Source organism: Manis javanica, chromosome 7, assembly GCF_040802235.1.
Source record: "Manis javanica isolate MJ-LG chromosome 7, MJ_LKY, whole genome shotgun sequence".
Taxonomy (NCBI): domain Eukaryota; kingdom Metazoa; phylum Chordata; class Mammalia; order Pholidota; family Manidae; genus Manis; species Manis javanica.
Window position 1 is genome coordinate 114,026,224 of NC_133162.1, and position 10,471 is coordinate 114,036,694.

The window sequence follows — 10,471 nt, forward strand, 5'->3', positions numbered from 1 at the left end:
GCGGCGCGCACGATTGTCTCCTCTAGAGGAAAGTTGCTCCAAGTGGGCCCGGCCGGTCCCCGCGGGACGCGGGCTGGGCTTGCGGGAGGCCGGAGGCCGGACCGGCGCCGCGTCCCCGCGTCCGGCTCGGGAGCGGCCCCGCGGCCCCGCGCCGGGTGATCAGGCTGAGAGCGAGCGGAGTGAGAAGTTTCCCTTCCCAGTCTGAGCTGGCGCTATTTGGCTTGTTTGTTTTGGGGGGTTGGTATTTCTTTTTCAAGTCAGTACCCTCCGTCAGCTCCCCCCCGGCACCCTCTCTGCTCCCCAGCTCTCTCCCCTCCCCCCGGCGCCTTCTGCGCTCTTGCCAATCACTTTTCTCTTTTATTCCCACGATTTTGTTTGGGGGTAATACCTAGGGGGTTGGTATCTCTCTCTCTCCCTCTCTCTCTCTCTCGCTCTCGCTCTCCCTCTCCTTCCATGCGTCTCTCCAACATGGACCTACTAAACTGTCACCCCTTTAATCTCCCGCCTCTGGTCTGTATGTCCCCGCGCACCCCATCTCCTTCCTCCTTCCTGACTCAGCCTGGGTAACGGGCTCCTTGTGACCACGTAGAACCTGCCCAGAAAAGTCTCCCTGCTCGCTGCGACTCCGCCAGCCCCCGGCGTAGGGCCAGAGCCCGCTGGAGAGGAGCCCCCCGCCCCCCGGGCGCGCACGGACCCCGCCGGACCCCGCGGCGGGCCGGCCGAGTCCCTCCCACCCTGGGGTCCGGGCGCGCCCGGCCGGGCCCCGCTGCCCGCGGACCGTTACTTGGAGGCTGGAGAGGCGGCCGGGAGACTCCGGCAAGAAACTTTAAGTCTTGCTGAGGCACAGCCCCGGGGCCCCTCTCCCGCCCTGGCAGTCCCTCCGCCACCCCTGCCCCCGCCCCAGGATCCTGCTAGACCTGGCGCCCGGGCCCCCGCCCTGCCCTCTCCGGACGCGCCCGCAGCCCGGCCGGGGACCCGGCTGACCGGGCACTAGCGGAGCGGGAGGCGGAGGCGGAGGGAGGGCGGAGGCGGGGGCGCGAGGGGCGGCGGGGGTGGGGGCGCGGGGCCCCGGCCGGACCCCGGCGCCCGGAGCCCCCCGGCGCCCCACGCTCACTTTCCCCGGCACTTCCCCAACTCCCCCCGGTCCGGTCGCCGCGCACGCCGGGCTCCGGCGCCGGCCGCGGAGGGAAGCTCGCCCGCGAGCCCCGGGCGCCGCCGCCGCCACCTCGGTTCCTTTTCTCGTTCCCCCTCCTTCTCCCCGGGTCTCCAGCCGCGGAGTGGCCCGGAAAAGTTTGGTTCGGGCCGCTTCTTACCGTTTTTCCTCCTGGGATTGGCTTGTTTGCGCCTCTTGCACCGGGGGCCATCCGCCATGATCGGCTGCTTCATTGATAAGAGCGGATCAGATGGCAGTTCGCATGGACTCGGCGCCCTGCTTCGGCAGCACGCAGGCTCGATCTAGCAACCAAACACAGCGACAATGTGGGCATCGCCCGCGCCCATTGAAACGCGCGCGGGCCGCCCCGGGGAGCCGGGCCAGGGCCCCGGCGAGCACCCATCCGCGCCCCCCAACGCCAAAGCGAAACTTCAGCGCCCCCCTCCCCGCCCCCCACCCTCAGCCTTGGCCCCGAGGCGCTTTGTGTTTGTTACTGTTTAGTGTGTTGCACCCGCGAGGGGATCAGAGAGACAAGAATTACATCTTCAAAATGAGTCATAACTCCTGACCGTATGAGGGAATGCACACGGCGGTACAGTAAGGCTGCTTGACTCAGGGCTAGGCGGACCCTTTCCTCCGAAAAGTCCTCAGCCCGGCTCGGGAACTTGGGGCGAGGCGAAGCTTTCTTTCGCTCTCATCTTGTCTCACTCACCCCCCCCACCCCATTCCCCAGAGGAAACAAACAAACAAACAAACAACGCGAAGCAGTCCTCGGATGAAGCACACTCGGGCAAATTGATAATAGTAATTATAGGAAGCCCACTCACCCTGAGCCCCCTCCCCTCCCCTTTTGAGTTCATCGAGGCGCTGTCTCTTACTCCCCCACCCCCCCGCCCCCAAATTAAGATTTCCCGTTTCACGCCGAAGAAATATAATTATAAGCCTCTTTGGACACTGCCCACCCCCCACCTCTGCCACTTTGACAATATTTACTTAAGTATTTCCCCCCACCACACATTCACACACATGCTCCCCCACACTGGTTCCCTTAAATAGTTCCAGTAGAATTTTTTTTTTCTCCTCAAGAAAGGAAAGAGAAAGTCCAACCGCTACGGCAATACTTTCAAGCTCTACTAAATGATCGTATCCTTTCTGGCTTCGAAACTTTTGTACCTAAAAATCGAGAGAGGCGCTGCATTTTTTTCAGCTGAAACTGTCAAAACTTGGAGAAGGGGAACCTCGGAGGCAGGCAGAGAGGAGGTGAATCCCGAAACTCGGTGGAGGTTGGGAAGATGCTGTGCCTCGAGGATTAGTTTAAACAGGGGCTATAAAAGATGTAACAGATGCAAACTGTAACACAAGGGCCATTAACCCTTTCTCTGCCGAGTACACTCAGTACCCACGCCCCGCACCTATTGTCTCCTGTGCTAGAAGCTTTGCGGAAAACCTGGAAAGTGAGTATCAATTTCCACACATTTGCTGAGAGGGGTTGGAGGGTGGTGGCAGAGAGAAAAGGAAGTGGATGATTTAGAAAGCACCTTGAATTTAGGCACCTAGATATAGTGGGAGACTTTTAAGTCTGACACATTTTTTCATTTCTTGGCTCTCCTATTGATTTGAAATTGTTGGGGAAAATCCTGAAATAAAGAAATGGTCACACAAGTGTCTGGGATGAAACAGCTGGCCTGTCTGTATTCACGCTGAGACTTACACACGATTGCATATAAATACATGTTTAATAAAGTAAGCTGCTAGTTTTATGAGTATGTGTGTGTGAGGGAGACAGGACATTTGTGCTGTAAACTTTATCTTTGCCTGCTATTTCTAACTCTAGAGTTAGTAATCTTGCCTTGATCATTATAGGGGGAGCATGTAAAATATATAAGTAGGTGGGAAATAAACACATTCATGTTAGCGGGTCTCACCACTGTTCCTGGGAACTCCTGCTATCTCTCTCCACTTTTCGGTGCCAAAGTATGGAGTGGGATATGTGTGTGTGTATGTGTCTCCTGTTAAATCCATGTCCATTTTACTTTGCCATTTAAAATACAATTTCAAAAGTTATCCTTAATTAAAAGCCCTGATATCCTGACAGCAGTTTTCTTCCCAGCTGCAGTGACCCCCCCCACCCCAAACACACACACTTTGGTAAACGACTCAAGTTCCATGAGGACTTTCACTTCTTTATTTATCGTCACAGAAGCGAGGTGTTACTTCACATACATACACACAAAGAATGAAATAAAGAAATGAAACTCGCTAAGCAGACAACAACAGTCAAGTTTCTACTTAGAAAACAGCCTTCTCCGGTGGGAGACGATGGACTGCCATTTCTAAGATAGATTTGCCCCCAAATTTGGTAGGTTTGTATCAACCAAGTTTTGTAATTATTAACAGGTATCTGCCAAGTTTTAATTGCTGAATGTAATGAATTGGAACTAGAGGTGAAAATAGAGCAGAATCTCTCCCCTTGAAGAGTTCTTATTCCAACCATATACTTCTTAATAAAAGTTTTCCTAGGTTGGGTAGCAAAAGGCACCTTTGGTTACCTGAGTGGACAGGTACAGGGGAAATTATTTGGAGGAGGAAAGGGGGAAAAAGGAAGGAGAGAGGACGGGAGTGTGAGAGACAGCGAAGAAGTCACTCTTGGGAAAAGCTTGCCATAAAGGAGCCTAACCCACCTGAAATTCCTCCCCACAGACACTCCTTTTCACTTCACTCACATCCCCACTTAAAAGAAGAAAATCATGAAAGGAAGGAGGGGAATGACCGTAACAAAAAGGAATAAAAAGAAAGAAAAGGGGAGGGGGGCGGGGTGGAAACCTACCTGCGAAGTCTTGTTTGTAGTTTTGGCCAGAAATGGTGAGAAGAAAAAGCATGAAGAAGCCGCGAAGTGTGGGGGAGAAAAAGGTGGAAGCGAAGAAACAGCTCCCGGAGCAAACTGTACAAAACCTCGCCAAGAGTGTCGGGAGGCAGGACCGTTATTCCTGCGGAGCAGGTTAGAACTGATCTCTTTCGGCCACTCCAGGAAACACAAACCTGGGGACGGACTGACGTGTTACGCCTCTTCTAATGACATTTTTTTCTTTTTCTTTTCTGTAGGAGAGAGAGGAGAGACCCTGAAACACGCGCCACCTATCTTTGTGGGGAGGGATAATTGAAGCGCCCTGAGCGTGAGCATCATGTGAAAACGTGATCGCCAAGTTTCTCTCTGGGAAAGGATCTGGGATAGATTATACCTTGAAGTCTCCGCAAACGCTTTAGTGGAAGAAATGAAATTCCACCTCCCTCCCTTCCTCTCTCCCTCCCTCTCGCCTCCCTCCCTTCTCCACGCCCCCCCACCCCCCACCGCCGTCAAGCCTTTGGCATCATTATCCTCATCACTAAATCCTACAGAGTACAGGGCGGAAAACGGTGCACACCATTCACAGAACTGGAGAACTCTAGGAGGCGAAAGTTAAAGGGAAAGATCCTGGGTCTTCAATCCATATCGCCTCTTCTCATACAGATATCTCAATGATCAGATCTGAGATGCACATTAAGTTGTGTGGATTTCTCAGCTCGGCTTCTGGAACTGAATTCTTCGTCTTTTCTCTTAAAAAAAAATTTTTTTTTTTCCTTTTGAGATGCCAGAACCGGGGTGGGGGGTGGGGGCAGGGGTGTGTGTGTGTGGGGTGGAATAAAGCTCCATGTGAACTGCATCTCGGGGTGTGTGTGTTGGGGGTGTGTGGGTGTGATGAATTTCTGGATTGGGTCCCAGTATTAAAAAGTAGTTTGGCATTTTAAAAAGGGGTCTTTAAGTAAATTAACATAGAGCGCTGGGTTCACCGATCTCTGAATCTCTCTACATCTAACGGAGACCTCACTACAAAGTGAGGGAGTGTGTGTGTATAGAGGCAGGAGGAAAAGGAGAAAGGCCATAGAGGAACTTAGCAGGGAAGGAAGAGCATGATATTAAACGGTATGGGGTCTAAGTTTTGGAATATGTATTTTTGGATATTGCAATTAAAATAAAATTAAAAAGAAAAGACTCCACCTTTGCTCTGAAGGGATTGGTTATGTAAATATGGAAGGGATTTCCTGGAGAATACAGCTTTCTACTGTATGGTTAATTAAATAATCACTCAAAAGCTTCCAACGTGACGCTTCTGTCGTAATCCAATCAGGTTACATAGGTCCTAAACAAGAAAGATATTTTCCACATCTGGAAGTCAGCAATTTAGCAAGTACTGCACATTATTAACCAATTCAGAGCCCACTTCCCAGGGGAATTTTTTTTGAAGTTTAAGTGTTCTTAACCAATGCTCTGCTGTTTTGTTAATCAAAAAGCTGGTTTACACTGCACATAATTGAAACTAATATAGAAGTAAATAAAGACAGCCAAATTTGAGGATGCTGAGCACAGGCATTTATCGGGAAGGAAAGAAATCTCTTAGTCTCCAATGGTTCAAGCTCAATTTTTAAAAGAACTTTGAGTCTTTTTTTTTTTTTTTAAGAGTGAAAGTGCTTGAGAACCTCAGAGCACAAGTAAACTTTCAGAACCACAGTTTCTGGGCTTCCTTGCAAAGGTAAAGGTGGAGGTGTCAAGGGGACTAAAGAACAGCCCACACCAATTTTTCTGCTTTAATATTGCTAACATGTTACAGCCCCGTTTTCAGTTTGATGTAATCTGAAACAAATAATACCCCGATTCAACACTAGACTTTTACTTATATTAAGATAAACTGCTTTGAACTGTGCTTTGAATGTGTGCCTAGAGCAAGACTTTGAATGCAAAAGTCACTGGCAATTGCACTCAGAGGAGGGAAAAGCCACCACATGGGTTGCCACATCCACACTCCCAGAGGTGTATGTCTCTGTATTTTGTATGTTTTTTGGTGGTGGTGGTGGTGGTGGTGGTGGTGGTGGTGTGTGTGTGTGTGTGTGTGTGTGTGTGTGTGCTGGGGAGCAGGCAATAGCTACCCAGCATGGCCACAGCCAGTTTTTACTTTAGGGTGCAAGAAAGCAAATTTTCAAAGTTGGTTACAGTCTCACCTCCTTCCTAACTTGAGAATTTATTACAATGAGAATAGCTGGACAAATTATTCTCCTCCCCCACCCCATTTAAGACAAATAACTTATAGAAGAAGTGCATTCAAGATCGCCAGTCTAAAAATTAATAATGAAAAAAAAAAGAAAATTAAAGATTCCCAGCATGGGTCAGAGACATTCTCAATTTTATGTTTTACATTTATTTTAGTATTATATTATCTATACTAAATATATGCATGCCTTATCAAAGTCCTCCTTTAAGATTTATCTCTGTTATTAATATCCTTTTTCTTCCTCTTCCCACTCCCCCCCCATTTTTATATTAAAAACAAATTGGAGTCCCGCTTTCTCCAGAAGTTTGCTTTTCAGCTTCCTCTCTTCCATTCTCGAGGAAGAAGAAGCCCATTGCATAGAGTGATTCCAGGTAAGATTCTACCTACTCTAAGAGCCCAGGTCGCCATCGGATGTTCACAGACACACACTCACTGGCAAAACCTCAGCTCAGAGCATCCTGTCCAATAGCTAACAAATCACTTGTCTTTATTATGTATATTAATGCCAGGTTACTTAGAATCTGACTTAAAAAAAAAAAGACTCAAGTATTTCCATTAAAAACACCTAATCATCTGATTACTCTGGGCTCAGTAATTGTTGAAGTGGCAGGAGGCAGCCCCTACACTTAGTACTGGGAGTTCCAACATGCCAGTATTTGATTTGGGGTAGAAAAGCAATCTTTCAGGTTCTCATCAAGGTGGATATTTGGATGGTGGCACGAGAAGGGTTCCCGCAAGGGGTGAGCGCGCCATTAGATTGCAACCTCCCCCCCTGCCTGGCACGCCCCTGGCACTCCCTTCCCCATCTGACCAAGAGAGTTCCCACCAACGCAGAAGCAGTGGTATCGGAGGAAGCCGAAATATAAATTTGTTTCGAACACTCCCTTAGTCCGAAGGCCAGGTCGGGGACAATGGGGATGGCGGGATCAGCGGGATGCAGAGCGCCGGACGCAGGGAAAAGTCGAGAGGGGGGAGTGGGGGCTGCTAGTTTTCGGCTCTTTAGACTGGAAAGCAAGTCCTGCAAATGAATCGCTCCTTCTCCGTCTTCCTTCTCCATTAATAATCCATTTCGAGATTAGCGCTGACGGAGAGGATTAAACAACATATATGCAAATGTGAAATAATATTGCAATCGACTATGGTGGAGAAAAATAATTCTTTAGGGTTTCTTTGAGGAAATCAAACTGCCTCCTTCAGGATTCCCTCCACCCAGGCAGGGTGAGAAGATGCACTTCTGTTTTTTAATTCCTTCCAGCCAGGACCCTGTGCCTGTCCCCCCCGTTCACCTCTCAGTCTGTCAATTTCCTCAACTTTCACAGCCTCTGCCCCAGCTCGGCTTGCCCGCCCAGATACCCGAAGAGATACAATGTTTCTGTCCTTCAACACTTAGGCTGTAGAAGGAAGTCGAATTTGGCCAGAGCTAATTTTTTTTTAGCAAATTCTTTTTATTTTGTACTATGTGGAAAAAATTTTTAAAAAGGGGACCTATTCCCGTTATGAAACGGAATTGATCTTTCATCTACAGGAATTATTTCGACCCTGTGTTGTTATGCAGGAGGTGGGCAATTTATTGTAGATTTTCAAGCAAGGGGTGATAAGGGAGACCCTGGATTAGGGATGTGTTGACGGGGGTGGGCGATGCGGAGACGGAGGGGTCCCAGCCAAGCCAAACGGTTTCTCACGTGCAAAGTCGCAATCCAATCCATTCAGAGTTGAGCCTAGGATAGGAGGGGAAAGACTATTTTTTTTAAAAAAAAAACAGGAGCATCTTTCTTAGAAGCCCTTTCAAAGAAAATCAAAACAGGACCAGGGAACCTCAGACCGTCCCTAACATCCCTGCTGTGAAGCCCGCGGGCTGTGGAATCTCGCACGTCACCTGGCCCCAGCAGGGCGGCCAGCTGAGGGGTTCATTTTATTTTATTTTATTTTTTGAAGTTAAGGCTTATCCTCGGCTTCAGTGCTTTTGCCAACGTCTCCACTGACAGGAACCAGCAAACTTCAGGACTCAAATGAGCGTCTTAATTTATTGATGCAAAACAGGTCTGCTTGTCGCCCCCAATTCTCGGCGCGCTCTGCCCCCCACGCCTCCAGCTTCGGTCCCTACATTTGATCCCAGGGTGAGGCCCCGCAGCACCCGCAGGGTTGCACGCTGGGAGGGGGTCGGTCCCGTCCGCCCGCCCGCCCGGGAGCCCGGCGACCCCCGCCCCGCCGCCCGGTCAGCTGACCTGGCTCGCGCGCCTGCTCCCCGCCCGCCGCCCTGTTTCCGGTCCCCCGGGTCCGCGAGCTGCGCGCGGAGCCGGAGCGGCCGCGGCCGGGAGGTGATGCTGGGGGCTGATTACCATGAGAAAGGCTGTGCCTGGAAAAGCCTCCTCCACGCGACTGTCAGTCTCCCTGGGGGGTGGGGACGAGAAGGGGCCCTGGAGGAGTCCCCAGAAAACTTGGAGTAAGTTGGGTGCGACGCAGGCCTGAGGAGGTGGCTTTCGTCTCAACTTGGAAGGCTGTGGCGTTAAGGGCGCGGCTGAAGCCTTGCCCGGGAATTCAAAACCAAAACTCCTTCCTTCCCTTCCTCCCTCTTGCCCTCCTTTTAGCCCTCCTGCCCTTTATCCTTATTTTCTTGAAATTCTGTCCCAATTGCATTTCCTACATTCTCCTTTCTTTCTGATAACTCCCTTTTGCAATGTCTTGTTTCGTTTCTTAACATCCCCTCTCGTTCTGATTTTTTTCTGCTTCTGTTATGTGTCCAGATTTGCCATTTAGTTTTGAAAACACGTTTAATCTGTGATTAATCTACCAGCAGGAGGTCAGGGACACCCTGACTAAAATAACTCTGGGTCATCAGAGAACAAGTTCACCAGGTGTCAGTGAGAACTAAAAATAATAATAATAATAATAAAAATAAATATAAATCAATTTCTCAGTAATCACAATGGCTCCTTACTCTGAATTATCACATCAGCTCAAACTGAGTATTTTTTTTAAGATATAAACTTCCTGGAAAAAAATGAATAATAGTTGTTACAGGGAAATTCTTTACTAAGTTAAAGCAATGTGAAACATTTTTCACAGTAATATGTTGGCAGTGCTTAACAGACTAGAGAAATTGCAAAAGGTAATTTAAGGAAACTTAAATTATGCTTTATCTTTTATGACTATTTGGAAAGTGTAAAAAATTCCCAAAGCACCCCCGTTCCCACAAAGATTGATCAGTTCAGAGGGAAACATCACGTGTAGTATGCTTGCCAAGCAAATTCACAGCTAGAGTCCTTGGGCTGTTATCTTTGCCAGACTGCCCTGTTACCTACCTGTCAGGTGAGTGAACACAGGGCTGCCTATGTCCTGAATGTGACTACGGTTGTTGCTTTCCCTATGTTTTTTGTTTCATTCATTCTGGGCACATTTGTTGTTCTCTTATTAGCATTCAGAGTTTGCACTTGTTTACAATTTGTTTACTTTGTTGAATTTTAAAACTTGTTAGAAGTCAATTGAACATGTTATATTAAGCCCTTTTTAGGCCAAGAAAAATAAAGATGTATTAGAATGATGCCTTTTATGCTTCATAATTATTAATTGCCATTTTATGATGAATAATTAATCATTTGAATAATTTTGGAATCTCTGATCTGAACACATATTTGCATATATCTAATGCTTGATTTTAACTCTATTTAAAAAAATTAGGATGAAGAAACATTTTAGTATAAAATTTCTCTTTAAAGCTTCTAAGTTTATGGAGGTATACTATTCTTTCTATATATCCATAAAACTTATTAACAATTTGTACACCATTTAGGTGCCAATCACATACAGATATATGACAGAATTACAATTAATTAGGAAAAACAATACCAAGTAAAATCAAGTCATTCTCATCCCCAAATGCGGAGATGTACACTGATTATGCACCATATTTTCTTAACTGATATTTGGCCATTGACCTTTTTAGTTGTGTCTACACAGGTCAAAAAGTGGTATATTGAGGCAATTAACAATTCAGACATGGTATTTAAGATAATTTTTCATTTTTTACTTATAGATATATGGGCTGATTTAAAGCTATTTAAAGATGATCAAACATATCCTGGATAATTTCATATGTCTGTGTCACTTGAAGTCCAAAGTATCTATTTTGAATGCTAACCTTGTAGATTACTACCAGTGTGATTACAAGCAATTTCGTTTGTTTCCTTTCCTACAATGTGGGTGCACTAATAGTGCCCATTCCTTATGGTTTATT

General features: G+C 47.7%; 1 protein-coding gene and 2 long non-coding RNA genes across 9 annotated transcripts in view; 1 reads left to right on the forward strand and 2 right to left on the reverse strand.

Annotated features, from left to right (window-relative positions):
* Positions 1–4,116, reverse strand: part of ZEB2 (zinc finger E-box binding homeobox 2) — a 129,882-nt gene extending 125,766 nt beyond the window's left edge. Inside the window, exons 1-2 of one of the 5 annotated variants that reach the window (XM_037020709.2) lie at positions 3,981–4,116; positions 1,314–1,455 (exon numbers count right to left, since the gene is read on the reverse strand). In XM_037020709.2, coding sequence (XP_036876604.1) covers positions 1,314–1,386 — 73 coding nt within the window. In that variant the 5' untranslated portion in view covers positions 1,387–1,455; positions 3,981–4,116. Of the gene's footprint in view, positions 1–1,313; positions 1,456–1,647; positions 1,998–2,326; positions 2,454–3,980 lie in introns of those variants that run through there. The other 4 variants (XM_037020712.2, XM_037020711.2, XM_037020708.2 and 1 more) reach the window with 4 other exon arrangements.
* LOC140850481 (uncharacterized) lies at positions 2,472–5,933 on the forward strand. Of its 3 annotated transcripts, none has more exons than XR_012133384.1 (4): positions 2,472–2,607; positions 3,354–3,516; positions 4,001–4,151; positions 4,256–5,933. It is a non-coding gene; the product is annotated as an uncharacterized lncRNA (long non-coding RNA). The 3 variants fall into 3 exon arrangements; XR_012133383.1 differs by having other exon boundaries at positions 3,354–3,512; XR_012133382.1 differs by lacking the exon at positions 3,354–3,516.
* A 1,848-nt stretch (positions 5,934–7,781) lies between these two features.
* Positions 7,782–9,619, reverse strand: LOC140850482 (uncharacterized). The gene is made up of 2 exons (XR_012133385.1): positions 8,577–9,619; positions 7,782–7,955 (listed from the first exon to the last, which is right to left on the reverse strand). It is a non-coding gene; the product is annotated as an uncharacterized lncRNA (long non-coding RNA).
* Positions 9,620–10,471: the final 852 nt, after the last annotated feature.